The 16314-nt window shown below is 37.9% G+C and overlaps 2 protein-coding genes across 2 annotated transcripts; both read left to right on the forward strand.

Annotated features, from left to right (window-relative positions):
* The first annotated feature begins 494 nt into the window (after positions 1-494).
* Positions 495-10336, forward strand: LOC133977438 (ras-related protein rab7-like). The gene is made up of 6 exons (XM_062415607.1): positions 495-802; positions 5188-5250; positions 6390-6516; positions 6684-6902; positions 8603-8731; positions 8903-10336. The coding sequence occupies exons 2-6, from the start codon at positions 5198-5200 to the stop codon at positions 8996-8998; spliced, it is 624 nt and encodes a 207-aa protein (XP_062271591.1). The 5' UTR covers positions 495-802; positions 5188-5197; the 3' UTR covers positions 8999-10336.
* A 2191-nt stretch (positions 10337-12527) lies between these two features.
* On the forward strand, positions 12528-16306 carry arpc4 (actin related protein 2/3 complex, subunit 4). The gene is made up of 6 exons (XM_062443395.1): positions 12528-12624; positions 14407-14525; positions 14631-14742; positions 14835-14930; positions 15355-15525; positions 15753-16306. The coding sequence occupies exons 1-6, from the start codon at positions 12622-12624 to the stop codon at positions 15756-15758; spliced, it is 507 nt and encodes a 168-aa protein (XP_062299379.1). The 5' UTR covers positions 12528-12621; the 3' UTR covers positions 15759-16306.
* Positions 16307-16314: the final 8 nt, after the last annotated feature.

Below are 16314 nucleotides of genomic sequence, written 5' to 3' on the forward strand. Positions count from 1 at the left end.
TTAAAAGGGCTGGGCCTTATTCGTTTAGTCATATAACCCTAACCCTATAATTTCAGTTTTCAGAGACACTCATTATGAAACACACTGAACCTCGGTTTCACCTTCATATATTTGGACTTGTTAATAACGAATTTCCCAAGTATTAGGATGTTGTGGGCCAGAAAGTAATCTTTGTTTAGGTCCATGAAGAGTCCATAAATAATGTCCTTTTGGGAGAAGCTTTCAAGATGAGGAATCTTTCGGAAAAGCCATTCATGAACATCGAGCCATAGAGCTTCTGAATACATACATTGGAAAAATAAATGATCAGTAGTTTCAGTATCATCACAAAACACACAACTACTGGTTTCTATTCCAAATCTCTGTCAACAAAACCGAATTTGACATCCTATTTACATGTTTTCGACAAATATCAGTGGAAACGTCAAAAAGTGGGCGGTGGCTATCGGTGGGCTGCGTGTGACGTATGACGCAACGTTGTTTTGGAGGAGGAAGTGAAAGGGGAAGAGAAGCTGAGGAGGGTAGCAGACAGTTAGCTGGCAGGCAAGCCTTCAAGCAAAGTGCCAAATTTAGTTACTTGTTGTAGATTATCTTTTTCGTCGTTTTTTTTTCTTTTTAGGGTTAACGTATAGGGCAACACATTTTGTCTGAGAGTTTGTAACCAGGCTTTGCCAAATTAACGCTAGCTAACGTAACGCCTAGTTAGCCTCTGACGCTAGCTGCTGTGAACAATAACAGCTAGTTAGCTCCGCAGGTCTGATCCCGACAAGAAGTCTCCGCTTCGGTGTGCTACAAGCTGAAAGTAAGTTCTTCACACGACAACAGACTGGTCATATGTTAAGTATGTGCTGTGTTATAAACCCCTCCGGTGTCCTATTAACGCTAATGCGATAATAGTTAATTGTGGTGCAATGTCTGTAAATAATCTGGTTGGCAAAAACAAGGCCGTCCTGTCGCTCCTCTGGGCCGACTCCAACAGCGAGGGACAACCGGGAAGACGAGGTCGGTCCGTCGAAGAAAGCAGCTCAGATTGATGTCCTCGTCTTCTTTGTCAAGTTTTGTTTTAACACAAGGATTGTTAAGGGATTTCAGTGTTTTTTTTTTTAAAAATTAGGTGCATACAGTTAATGCGGGGTGAGGGGCACACATTCAGCGCCTGGGTGTCAAAACTACCCATTTCTGGATTTTGGTGAATACGTCTTGATATGGGCAACTAGTACACACACGTCTGTGTTGTGTTATGTCTCTCTGTCGTAGTTTTGTAAGCAGACTCTCCTGTCCCGTGTTTTTCTGTTTGATAGTGTTTCGGTTTCGGCTGTGACTCAAACGGGTCACACGTCGTTCAGTTTTTGGGTTGGTCCCGGGTCGTACTTCAGGTAATGATCTGATGAGGTTACAACGCCTTTAACTTGTGCCAACAAGCTTTCCAGGTTGAAGTTCAAACTGAAATCTATTGCCATCTAACGACTAGAGTCCTATATTTCTTTTTATTTCAAGTTATAATTTCCTGATTCTTTTTTGTCTTCGAATTATTATTAAATGACACTTCTTTTACAGGATACAGTATAGTGTCTGTGATGTTGTTGTTAATGATCTGACTTGCAGTAGTTGGCAACTATCCCTACAGAGCAAACAGCTCATGCCTGGTTACTTGATACCCCAGTGTGACTTAAAAATATCAGCCTGATAGTTTGGATCGACTATTTAGTAATATCCCATGAGTTGACCAAAGCTGGTTGCAGTTAACATGCTGGAAAACATTTCACTGCACATTTTGTAACGTACACAGCTGCGTTTCATTTTACGTTGCAGTGTGTACCTTCCAGTTTATTCCACTGTACTTGAACATTCAGTGCTTACAGATGAACTTCTAGGTTTGTCTGTGGGGTCATGTTGAGCTCAAACGTCTGTTTCAAAACATTTGTTTTTTAATTTGGTATGGTCCTGCACTGTCTAATTGTAGAGGAAAAACATTTCTTTGACAGCATTGTTTTATAGAAATCTTTAACTGCGTGTCATGGTGTATAATACTGTTGAACATTGTAGTATTGAGCTTTGGTTCAAAATTATTTTTATTTGTTTGTTATTTTCCATCACATATATATGTTTGATTATGACAATACTGACTATGCCTTTTTATCAGGTTATCACAAGATGCAAATGATGTAGCTAACTAGGAAACATGAAGATGGTTTAATATTGTGACGTGTTAGGATGAGTTGAGCATTGAGAAACATCAACAACAACAGATAATCTGACATCCCAATCTATATATAGTCCAGTTTGTTTGTGTCTGTGGGTGTGTATATTTACTCCATATGAGAGGTGATCCTGGATTTGAGCTCGTGCTAGTGACCTATGAACAGAGAGGAAAATGTGTCAGGACTCTTAACACATGACATTTTAGCACATATTTCTCAATATTCAATCCATTAACAGTCACCTCTTATTTTTATGTATCTGAGAGATAAAGATTTAATAATTGGTATTTACATCGAGCTCAATTCTGACCTCATACAGATGCGTATTAATTATCTCATTGTGTAAATGGTGATATATTGACAACCGGATGGATAAAAACATCAGAAGTAAAAGAGCTTAAAATTGTGCTGTACTAACACACTTAATGAATAAATTTATATCAGTTTTGTAGATGGTGACGTAGGTGGTTTCCACCCAGTTTGACGAATGAGACCTCAATCATAAGCAGAGACAATAAAATAAATTCTTTCTCCAAAGCAGAAAATACCGGTATTCTGTACATTCCTTATCTTCCATAACGGTGAACAAGTTAAATAATCTCACTTTTTTGAATATTTTAATACAGATTGAAGTAAAAAAACATGATCTGGATCCTATAAAAGTAACTGTTGTAGGATGTAAGCTTTGATTTGCTGCCATAATTAGTCTCAGTATCATTCTGTTCCCATATGCTTAACAACACATCAAGTATTGGGATAAGTGGGCCCACATTATAGATGTGAATGTCATGTCAGTACTAATTTCAATCTAGACCAAGATGAACCCTGATCAGTTGTTATCTAGTGGAGACCATTATATGAGCTATTATATACTACATGGAAATGGAAGTAACTATCTATGACACACTGGCTTTAAACCAGCAGTGCTTAACACAGAATAATGAAACACAAACGTTCAGACCCACTATTTCCCATGAATATAAATCTTTAAACAGTAAAACCTATTTTTATCCTAATTTGCAGATATTTCCAACACACCTTACAGTTTATCTGTGTCAAGATGTATTCAATTTATCACACAATGCCAGCACTGGTACTGATCAAACCTGTGTTTACTGTTGGTGTTTCAATGTTACACATAATAAATGGTGTGGCTGTCATTTTTGGTGATGTTTGTTCTCCTGCCTCCTGACAGAAATCATAGCGTTGCACTGCTGTTTGGAGTTTCTTCTGTGATCATGTGACTGTGGTCTAAGTACGCCTACACCACAGTGCTGTGCTGTCAGCTTATCTGTGCTTCAGTTTGGTTGTCACTGTAGGACTGTGTTTGTTCTGCTCAGAGAATACACAAGTGTACTCCACAGCTCCTGATGGTAACTGAAGTATTTGTGATTTAAATGGTTTAGTCGTGGAGTATTGGATTTATCTAAAGGACACATGAATTAGTCTACTGGAGGATTAAAAGTTTTATGTATTCATCTTTGTGATTTGATAATTTGAAAGTAGAAAAACTTGTTTGTGCCAGTGGACTGGCATGTCTAAAATGTACTTATGAAGTCATCATGTTTTTTATGTTGTTGTTGAACAGGTTCTGTTGCACGGCCACAATGGGGTGGACGTAATTTGTTTTTCTCAAAAACACTAACAGAAATGATTTATGAAAGATATTTTTGTTCTCAAATTACAACACACCCAATTCGTCTCATTTTTTATACCCCGTCTGTTAAATTATACCCGTCTACCCATCTGTCCAAAGTCGAACTTCAGTTAATCTTTTATTATTATGGGTAAATGCTGCATTATAGGCAACATATTCCCATTAGACTGCTGATACTGCTGCTTCACTGGCAGTATGCACACTTAATGTAAACTCTCTGAGATTTTCTTCCTGTAAATAGCGAGACTGTTTACTTGGTACAGATATGACAAAGTCTGCATGTGTGAAAGAAGATAACATAGTCTCTTGTGAAATCACAGTTTATTTTTGTCTGTTTAGCCTATTTGTGCATGGATAAGGTTTACAGATAACACTTGAAAACTGGAACGTTGCCACTTTTCATTTGTTTTACCATCCTAAATTTCACTTTTTTTCTCCATTATCAGATTTATTATTGCAGGGAAAGGTGTACTTTACTTTATTCCTGCACTTTGAACTCACGCTGTTTAGACATAATATCATTTATGGTATGTTGGACATTTGTAATTTAGTTTTTAACAAACATACTATGATATGATGTATGTCATCGTTCCTTTATGACATTACGAAATTGACCTTTCAACTTCAACGATTTTGTGTAAATGAAGCCTCTCCTGGCTTCACTTTCAATTTTTCAAAATTGAATCATATTTGTGAGAGGGGGACAGCACATAATTTGCTCACTCACTGTGTTGGGTAATATCTTAGATTTTGCCTCTTTCATTTTGAGTTGTAGGAAATTATGCTTCTCACTGCTGCATTTGAACATCCAGAAATGACACAGATTGCCTAATGCTGAGTTCTAGGTCTTGGACAAAGTAATATGACATGTCTCTAATGGACTGACTTAAATCAGAGAGAACACACACACACAGTTTTAGGCAATACTTGCACAGTAAAAAGAGAAAATGCTGGACAGTGTGATATCAGGGAAAATGTCAGATATGTCACCAGGTCTGGACTTGCAGTGCAGAGAAGAAGTCAGTTCTCTAGGAAGTAACTTCCTGTGTTTTATGAGAGAGAAAGAGAAAGAATGATGTGTTCCTCGTGATTTGCCCAACAGCTTAGAAAGCACATGACTGGAATGAATGGTATTCAAACCTGATTGGTCCAAGGCCATGAACCTCCACACAAATTTGTAGACTAGAGTTTTCCAGCGGGGTTTGTCGATTTGTTGATTTTATTGTCCCTGAACAATACGAAACTGTTGATACAAGCAATGAACGAGTAATGAAGGCATGTCTAAGTACGCTCAGTATGCTAAACCTTTTGCTGTTTGTCTTTCTGCAGCTGTGGAAAAATGACATCCAGGAAGAAAGTGCTCTTGAAAGTCATCATCCTGGGGGATTCTGGGTGAGTCACAAAATGTTCCTCCCACTACATGTCACACCCAGCAATCCGGCAATAAAATGATTGATCATTGCCTGATATCAGACAGATTTGTCCACTTGATTTTGTGGAGTGGGCAGATTTAAAGGTCTTAACAACATCAATCAGTTAGTCTTCTAAAAATAGTTTGGTGGGAAAAAACCTGCATGTCAAGGTATTATTTTTGTTTTCGGTTCAAGGCCCTGACTTTGCTTTTTTTGGTGTTACTTCCTTGTTGGCAGGAGTTATTATTGTAGCATAATCTGTCTCCGGGCAGAGTTAGAAAGCTGCTCGTTAAACATAAAGCCTTTCTGTTCTCCAGCTCTTATCCACAAACCTAATTATATTTAATCACCGCTATTAATTTGCTATTAATTTTCATGCTCAGTACTGCATAGGCTTGTCTGTAGGAGAAATGCATCAGTTTTACAAAGACTATTTTTAAATAGCATTATGACAATAGATACAAGGGCTATACTTATACTTATATATTTCCCATGTTAGGTGCCATATTGTAATATAGTATGGTAATTTTCCTTCTGAGATAAAAAAAACAAACAAACCCCCCACTAAAAAAAACATCAGTACTGTGAATATGATGGCCAAGCAGGTGGAAACCTTTACTGCTCAGTTTACTCTGCTAAAACAGACTATTACTATACTTTTGTCTTTCAAACTAGGATAAAGAAACATTAGGCCACTTTATGTCATAAAACTACATTATCTACTTTTCTCACAGTATTTCCATTACACTTAGGGCACACGTGTCTCATTAAGCCAGATCACGCATCTGTTTGCATGTGTCTTGGTTTGGTAGATATATGTCTGCATCTTATGATTATTTTCATAATTGATTAATCTTCCAAATACGTTTCTCAATTAATGTATTTGTCGTTTGGCCTCTAAAATCTCAGCTAATTAAAAAAAAAGAAAGTTATCTTTAAGTTGTCTTCTTCAGATGTCTTGTTTCGTCCAACCAACAGTCCAAAACCCAAAGATATAATTTAATTTCTGTATATTTCATATGAGTTATCAGGCAGCCTGTCAGCCACCTTTTTGTTTTTGCTGTTTTATCTACCATCTAAATGATCTGTTATTTTGCTGTCTCTTCTCTTCTTCCTCAGAGTTGGAAAGACCTCCTTAATGAACCAGTATGTGAACAAGAAGTTTAGTAACCAATACAAAGCTACAATAGGAGCAGACTTCTTGACCAAGGAGGTGATGGTGGACGACCGTCTCGTCACAATGCAGGTGCATCACATTTACAACTGAAAATGTTATAACGGATGAGGAGGAATGAAACTGTAAATTGTGTTTGCATAACACCCAGTTCTTCATATTTGTAGCCATCTTCTCTTCTCTTTTCTCCTATAATTCTGTCCGTTTACTAAACTTTTTGTGTCGTTGTGGTCGGCTAGATCTGGGACACAGCTGGCCAGGAGAGGTTCCAGTCTTTGGGTGTTGCATTCTACCGTGGAGCAGACTGCTGTGTGCTGGTGTTTGATGTGACTGCCCCCAATACCTTCAAGACACTGGACAGCTGGAGGGATGAGTTTCTGATCCAGGCCAGCCCTCGAGATCCTGAGAACTTCCCCTTTGTCGTGCTAGGCAACAAGATCGACTTGGAGAACAGACAGGTCGGTAGTAGTGGATAATACCTCCATAGTCTCCTAATTTTACATCAGTACTCATTCTGAATTGTAGATCATTGAAGTGTCAGATCCCTCCGACACCAAGGCCCAGTATAATTATCCTCCTTAAGGTCTTTCTGCACCAGACGTGTTTCAGGGGTGTTTTTTTCTTCCAGGGTGCGTAACTATATTATATGGATTCGAGTGCTGTTGAAACAGTCGATCGTAGTATGATGGCTGCTGCCATTGTGCTGCTTTCGTAGTGGTCAGTTTACACAAGTAGTTTACTCCAATAGACTTCACCTGCAACTGGAGTACTTGGTGAAAACACCTGAGTGACTTTAAAGTGTCATTTTGTAATAATAATGTATCAAATGCGTAATGTGAGACGTGTTATCCATAGTGATGAACCTACAAAAGAATTAGCAGCTCGCCTCAACTCTGCGAAGCCGAGGCGAGCTGCAGAGTCAGAACAGAGCTTTTTCTGTTCCGCTCTTAGGCGTAGCAGCCAGATGTTTTAGCAAAAAAGCTCTTAAAACAATTGGTGACCAGTCATTCGGGGCAAGAGGGTCAGAGCCCCACCTGCAGGGTGCAGAAAAAATTGGTTTCAGTAGCACTGAGTAATTTAGAAATTAATTACTTATTATTCTGTGTTGATGAGTGACATAAAATACTCAGTTACTGCAGTTATGTATCATTATTATTATTATTATTATTATAAAATTTGAGGACAGTGGCTTGGTCAATCAGTTAATCTTCTAAAAATAGTTTAGCGGGGAAAACCCAGCATGTCAAGGTATTATTTTTGATTTCAGTTGAAGGTCCTGACTTTGCTTTTGTTGGTGTTACTACCTTAATGGTAGGAGTTTATAATAAAATTTGAGAACAGCGGCTTGATACAATTGTTTTAAAAAAGGTGTTTTTAAATGTGTTTGACACCAGAAGCATTATGTCAAATTGTAAAATCGTGTAATTTTGCTTTTGTGCTTCCGTTCAATGCAGTTGTTGCCCCACCATTTTTTCCGCCTACAAATGCCACTGCTTAAAACCCTCCTTACACTGCCCGCTCAGCACCAAATGGCAATAGACACAGTTATCAACTAGCCGATGAACGTAGTTTAGTATTTTGCAACCAGATATTTCCTTCAGGAGATCAACAGAGTGTGAATATTACACTTGCATTCGCCAGGTAGCCATAAACACAACATCAAATGAATAGTAATCTTGTACTATAACTGGAAATAAGCAACTGTTTGCTCACAAGTTCCTCATATCAAAAAGGTGATATATTCATGTCGACTTCATAGCTCTTTTATGCTGCCCCCAACTGGCCAAAAATATCAGTTACAGCAGGTTTATGTTGGCAGACTTCCCCATCATCCCAATTTAAAACTTTAGGATGACAGCTGTGAACCTGATAGTGGGACAGCCCTGACCTACAAGGACGTATCTTAAATATATATTACAGTCTTGAGAGTGGACATTGGGACTGGACCCAACAGTGCTTTTGCACCTGATAGTAACCCATTTGTATGCACCTTGTTGACCGTAAGCATATTTATAAACCAATATCTTAATCCACGCTACTCAAAAACAATTATGAAAAATGAGTTAAACATTCCTGGCTTGACATAAGAAAGAAATGTTCACTTTGAACCCCTCCCTCATGTTGATGAATTTCTTCTTCTTCACACACACACACACAGGTAACCACCAAAAGGGCTCAGGCTTGGTGTCAGAGTAAGAACAACATCCCATACTTTGAGACCAGTGCCAAAGAAGCCATAAATGTAGAACAGGCATTCCAGACAATTGCACGCAACGCCCTCAAACAGGTGAGTAACAGTTACTTGTTGTGAAAAATGACAGTAAAGATGTGCGCCTTGTTATCGGCACATCTCAGTGAAATGTTTGTACAACAATGACAGCTGAAAAATTTAAAATCCGGTCTTACTCTGTTTAGTTTTCCCTTCACTGATTATGGACTCTCTTTTTATGCCTGCCAGGAGACAGAGGTGGAGTTGTATAATGAATTCCCAGAGCCCATAAAACTGGATAGGAATGACAGAGCTAAACCTTCAGCAGAAAGCTGCAGCTGCTAAGGGACAACTTGGACCATCTTCTCTCTTGGCTTTCTGAAACACCCCGTCACCGGTTACATCACCTGCACCTCGCTCCCAGGGAAAGGACTTCCCTACCGGTCTTCCTCCTTCACGCCTCCGTTTATTCCATCGACACGACCCCTCACGCAGTACGCTGCACATGGATGTATTCCCCCTTTCACTTAGCACACAAATTAATCCACTAGCGTACTCTGGTTAAACAAACAAAAAAACGCTGACAAATCCAGTGCCCAAAGATCACACAAGAGAAGAATGACACCCTTCTGACCTCCTAGTCCCCGACTTTATAGTGAGTGATCTCCTGTCCCGCCCATCTATTTGTCTGACTCGCACACTGAGGGAGCAAGATGGAGCCATGTTCAAAGAGTTCAATTGGGAACTCTAGATGGACTGGTTGATGCTCTGTAATGTGAGACGATGTTGGCTAAGGTCAGCATCCCAATTATCCTATTCTCTCTTTCTGTTTTCTGTTTGCTTTCTATTGCCTATCTGTCAAGAAATAATCAAGTTGAACTATATATACACTCATATGTATATAAATATATATACATATATATATATTTTAATTGGCTGATGCTATTTCTCGAGCCAATCTGAAACACATTAGTTTTTTTTGCACTTTCTTCTTATGTTTTTGCCTTTAAATGTTCTAAACTTAGAGGGATGACTGATTTTGGGCAACGTCTGCTACCACGCGCCTTTTTGGTAAGCTTAAATTATACCTCCTCACTTGTTCTCCCTGTCAAATTCTCCCCCTGAGAATCTGTTGAACACTTTGGTGATTGAATTTTCCCTTCGAGGTTGTGTGTTTATGGCTTTATAACTGCCCCACACTTCAGAAGAAATAAGTAGACATTAAGGTAAACGCTGATAACGCAATCACTGTGTAAAACATTTATTCCTCGACATATTAATATTTGCCTTTTATGTAACATTACTTGTACCGCTACTATTACTGCTGTATGTGTTATGTCCTTCATCAGACATTTTTCAACGCTATGAAATTACAATATGTGTCACCAACACAGCTTACACCTTGTCTTCTGTCATGTCTTTGTTATCGCTGTTTTCTCTATCTGCTTGTAGCTCAGGTTGGCTTAAGTACTTAATATTTTTAACGGATTGTGTATTACAGTGTATAGATGGTAAAGGTAAAAAGGCTGATGGATTGAACTGAAATGGATGTTCTCTCTTTCCATTTGAAGAAAGATCCAACTTTTGCCCTGGTATTACTCCTTCTCCTTATAGAAAAATCACTGCAATGCCAATGATGTCAAAAAAAAATTGGGACGTCAAATAATAAAACTCTTGAATATACCAGTGGTCTAATACTTATGTGTCTCAATATCTGTTACTTTTCATTGTTTAATCCCAGCATCCAGACACTGTCTTGTTTTGGTGACGAGAAACAGTCATGTGATGCCATGCCTTGGATGAGCTCCAGTGTTTGAAAGACATGATTAATGCCCCCATACAGGTGTTTGGGTTTTTTTTGGGTTATTCTCTCAGAGCTGATGGACAGCTCCCTAACTCACTGTAATGATTCTTTAAGGCAGGGGTCAGCAGTTGGGTTCAACCACGCACCAGTTCATCTCAACACTGCTTATTGAGGGCTGACACTGCACAGGTGTGGTGAAAACCACCAAATATGTTTTCAATATATTTGTTTATTTTGTTGAATTTAAGAATAACATTTATAAAACAGTTTTAGAGTTATTTCTGCGGGCAGGTGTCAACTCCCATCAGAAAGTGAAGGTAAACTGAGTGACAGCAGCTTATATTAGTACTTATTTAGAAAAAAAGGTACATACATAAACGCATCTTCTGTGTTACACTATGAGAGTAGACATGTATCTTATCCACACATTTATAGTGGAAGCAATGTACTGTTGACACAAATCTGTTCTGGACTGATATGCCAAATTATATTACATCACTATCATAAATCTTAGATATGTTACAAGGTCATTCATTGGCATTTACATAAGCCTTGTGTTTACATTGTTATCTACTGCAGATTTATGAGGGGTCGGGTAAACAATCAGCTGAAAAATTGAGCTTTTGATGGACGGCCAGATTTGCCCATCACTGTTTTAAGGTATATGGATTTTGGCGACCACAGTAAACTCAGGGTGTTTAAATTTAGTGCATTTTTCACTCTATTATTTCTTTACCCAACTTCAATGTCAAAACACGTCAAACTAACTAGAATAACTGAAAACGTGTCGGTCTGCAGAGGCTTGAATGTCACAGATCCAGTTCTCTTAACAGCCAAATGTCCTGTTAAAGTGCTTTTTAACAGTAAATATTTTGGCTTGACTATATTATGTAGGGAAAAAATTCAAGTGTTACTAATAACTTTAACAATGAATTTGTTCTATTCACGTTTCTCTTTAAGCTATGTGTGACAGGACCAGGACCAGGACCCTGCAATCAAAACAGCAAAATTAAATTAAGCCATTGTTTTGTTTTGTTTTTCAATTTATTCACACCTGTGCTTTTCCATCTGTGACATATCAAAATGTCTTGGTCATGAATCTCTACCTGTTCCATCATTCCAAACTGCTACATAATATTTAAAAGGCCATTGAAGGACGAATAATAGCTAAGATAAAAGTCTTAGGTTGACATGCTCTGACAATTTGTGGACCTAGTTCATGACTAAAAACCCAGGTGTTATCTATAAAAGCATGGCTGCAGTAGTGCTCCAGATTTTTTTTTAAACTGCCGTTAGTGCAAATTCCACCACCATAACCCCACCCATGATGTTTCTGACAAGCAACTAACACAACAATTTGTTAGTCATTTGGACACATACACACCTCCACCAAGCCCAGAAATGATAATGGTAATGGTAATAATTATAACCTTTATTTATATAGCATTTTCAAGATAACAAAAGTGCCTCACTGACATAAAAACAGAAAATACACAGTGCAATTACAAATTAGAATATGTTCAATACATTCAAGAAATAAAAATACAATGACTAAAAATCGTCAGAAAAAAATAAATGAAAGAAAGACTAATTAAAATGTATCTAATTTAATTTAAATGTGGCTCCCTAAACAACATCAAATCAACTGTTAATTAGAATTTTGACCAGACACATGCCTGAAACTAAAAATAAATAACCTTTGAACAGCAAATATTTGATGAAAAGAGCACACCGGACTGGTGTGACAAGTATTTTGTATGGGAGACACCTGGCAGGTATTGTTATTTTTCCTAGGATGGGGTAATTGTCCTAGGATGGCGAAGCTATGATCCGCCCTACTGTTATTTTCCTAGGACGACGAAGTCAGGACCCGCCCTACTGTACCTCTGATTGGCTAATAGTCGTTAGCTTCGTTGGTAAGGTTTAGATATGAGGAGTGTGATTGGTTAGATCATCAAGATAGGCCAATCAGAGGCAGAGTAGGGCGGGTTATGACTTCGCCGTCCTAGGAAAATAATCGCTAACGGGTAACACTATTATTTTACTTCCACTATGCGAGCAGCGACTGGCTGTCAGCTGCAGCGGCTTCCGGTGTCTGTTCCCGGAAAAAAAGCTCTGACAAGAGTAGCTACTTCCGCCTTTACCCGCCTCTCCTGATAGAGAAATGGTAAGACAAATGAGACAAATGTACTGATAAACTGGCATAATTTAACTTTAACATTTATAGTAGGTTGTTACAGCTGCATTCATGTGTGAGGGCGCAGCTCTGCTCCTCCCCTGGTCGTTTTTCAACAAGCTAAGCAGGTAACGGATAGTTAGCTAACAGGCTAGCTGCTCGGCTTCTTTATCGAAAGAAAATAAAAAAAATGAGAAGATAAAATCGTAACAGTGTTAACAGACGGTGACCTAATGTGACATGATGTTATTTAGACGTTTGAGGCTGGTTGTAATACTGATGCTAAGTAATGTATGCTAAGTGCTGTTTTGCTGCAGATGTTAACAGCTGTGCGGAGCTGCTTGTTCACCTCTGCTTAAAACTCACTGCTGAACCGATGTTTGAATCAACAACTATAAATTTATAATTGAGGGTCAAGAAATGTCCAGTGTAAATGGTATATTGTCTGTCGGTATTATGATTTTTATACACAGACATTTATTGAAGAGTTATAACCAATATATCTACTGGATGTGACTTTTAAACAATAATGTAAATAATGGAGAAACACTGTTTACAGTTTGCACCAAACATATGTTGGACATATCTCTGCTGGATTACAGCTCCCAAAGTCTTTTCATTACTGCAACCTCACTGGGGCTTCATTTGGCAGATGACCCTGTGAGACTTTGGGAGCTACAATCCAGTGTGTGGACACTGCTTTTTCCATTCATTTCATTTGTTGTGCTGTATCTGACCTAAAAACATTGTATGGGATGGGCACACACATCTTTTTGCTGGCATTTCTGTGTAGCAATTTCCTGGTACATATTGGCATATATACATACTGCAATATTGACATAGCTGTGTTAAACTAATCCTGGCTGATAATATCTTGGCCTGTGGATCTATCAGTTGGGCTTGACTTTGATGTGATACAACCAGGTGCAGTAGTGGACAGAATGTATATTAGGATGTGGGTCATTTCAATCTCTGTCCGTCACATTAATTATTGTTTGATATCATCCTTTTGCATTATCCAGAGATCAAAGTTACTGAAGTGCATTGCACTGCCAAAAAAACAAATTGGAGACATTGTCTCATAGCTATGACTTCCTTTTTTCTCATAATTACAACAACATAAGAGAGTTATGAAAACTGGTTTTAGACTGTACTGTGACTTGATCACATTGTGCAGGCATCTGTGCTAGATGCCTGCACAATGTTGACACCGTAATGATAATAATAATAATAATGATAATAATAATAATAATAATAATAATAATAATATAGTAATAACATCCACATTACTCAGTGACATTAACATCTCAGTCTGAAACATGGACATGAATGCAAAATTAAATCCACTTGTACTCTCAATTAGTTTCTTTTTACCTTCACTCTTTATTTGGAGATACTTTTCTTGCTCAGCTTTTAGCATTACAATGTCTGAGGTCATTATAATAGATGTTCAACGTCCTAAAGTATTCTATGTGGCATGTTGTGGTCTTCTGCAGTTTGAGTGCACACATTTCTTTTAGCTGAATTTATTTCATTGCCAACCCTGAGTAATCTTAACATGATTTCTTGGCATCAGTGCTGATTGTTTCATGTGAAGACCACAGCCAGCTGCCCACTCTGTGTCAAGCCTCAGGCAGCTGAAGACCTAATAAAACACTGTTATCTTGAGAAGTGAAACTATGTAAAAGTTGCTGATCCACAGGACTTCAGACTTGGTTGCACCTTCTTCATTAGGAATATCCTCATGTACTCTTCCTCACTTTCCTCCCTCAGACAGCAACTTTGCGTCCATATCTCAATGCGGTGCGTGCCACTCTGCAGGCCGCCCTCTGTCTGGAGAATTTCTCCTCGCAGGTGGTGGAGAGACACAACAAGCCAGAGGTGGAAGTACGGTGAGTTAAAGTTTCATGATCACGGAGGAATGACAAACGAAGCAGACTGATTGGTTAACATTTGTAAGAGCAAACTTTTAATCAGGTGTTTCTGTCAACTTTCAGGAGTAGTAAAGAGTTGCTCCTCCAGCCTGTGATCATCAGCCGCAACGACAAGGAGAAGGTCCTGATCGAGGGCTCCATCAACTCTGTCAGAGTCAGCATCGCTGTCAAGCAGGTGAGTCAGTGGTTTCCTGTTTAGACCCTGATACAAAACAGTAAATTGATGATTGCTGTGACTTTTGATAACTGTTTAATTTAAACTATCAGGCAGATGAAATTGAGAAGATTCTGTGCCATAAGTTCATGCGTTTCATGATGATGAGAGCAGAGAACTTTTTCATCCTGAGAAGGAAACCAGTGGAGGTAAGCAGAAGTTAAAAATGTTCCTTTACTCACTTTATATGCTTTGAATTGTCGTGGGAAAAGCTACGCACCATCATAGACATGAGAATACACCAATACTTAACACTGAAGTCTCTGCTGAAGTAAGTAGTTGAAATTACAACTCTAGTTGTGGGATGAGTTAAAGAGAGCAGCAGTTCTGAATGTTGTGACCTCTTGAACACATTTCAACCAGTTAGTGCTTATTTGTATCTTTAAAATATGAATAAGTATGGTTGATGGTCGACATTTTGACTTTTTTTGTTATACCCAAACTGTTATAGAAAATATCCAGGAAACATCCTATGAAGTTATTTGTTTCTCAGATATTGTCATTTAAAGTATACAATATTTAGCTCAAAGAAATACACGATGACAGGATGAACACTACGTCTTCATTTTGCAGGGCTACGACATCAGTTTTCTCATCACCAACTTCCACACCGAGCAGATGTACAAACATAAACTGGTGGACTTTGTCATTCATTTCATGGAGGAAATTGACAAAGAGATAAGTGAAATGAAGCTGTCCGTTAACGCCAGGGCTCGTATTGTCGCTGAGGAGTTCCTCAAAAATGTGAGTTTGTTTATTTTAATAGTCTTTTTATTTGCTTAATTACGGCATCATTATTTTTATACTAGGGTGACCACAAGTTTTATATTGTTGCACTTTGTATTCAATCATCTATTTTACAGCTTAGTTCATGAACAGATTTTTTAATATTGTTAAAGTCTGTAACATATTTTGTCCTTGTGTTTTAGATTTATTGAAGTTTAGACATTGTTTTTGTTTTATTTTAACAGTTCTGAGCAGTAATACCTGGAGAATACATTCCTTTTGCAATCATGGCCGTCACAGAGGAGCATTCACATCGCAGGGCAGAAGAGAAAGAAAATGCTATCAGAAACGAGAAGACATACAGTTAAAATGTATCGGCCAGTTGGGTTTGACCCTTTATTTTTCAAATGCCCCTATGCTCATAAATATTGATGTTTGTACATTATGAATATTTACACCAGACATCAATTTCTGCCTTTAGACTATTAGAAAACATCTGGGCAGGTCCTTAAAAAAAGATATTTTAATCAATATTAATGAGCACAGGGTAAAATAAATTGTTTTTTTCCAGATAATTTAAATTGTTTTTTTAAAAAATATATATAAATATATATATTATATGCACATAAATTTCATTGCTATGTTTTGTTACGACCAACCTTAAACCACAAGGCCAATCAATTGGTGCACGTTTTGTTTTATTACACAAGTACACAGAGTAGACCTTATTGTAGATTTAAATAATTAAAATAAATATACTTGCTGGCAGTAAAGATAAATAAAAACATTATCCTTTGTATTTTCATG

This window comes from Scomber scombrus, chromosome 3 (genome assembly GCF_963691925.1).
Source record: "Scomber scombrus chromosome 3, fScoSco1.1, whole genome shotgun sequence".
Classification (NCBI taxonomy): Eukaryota; Metazoa; Chordata; class Actinopteri; order Scombriformes; family Scombridae; genus Scomber; species Scomber scombrus.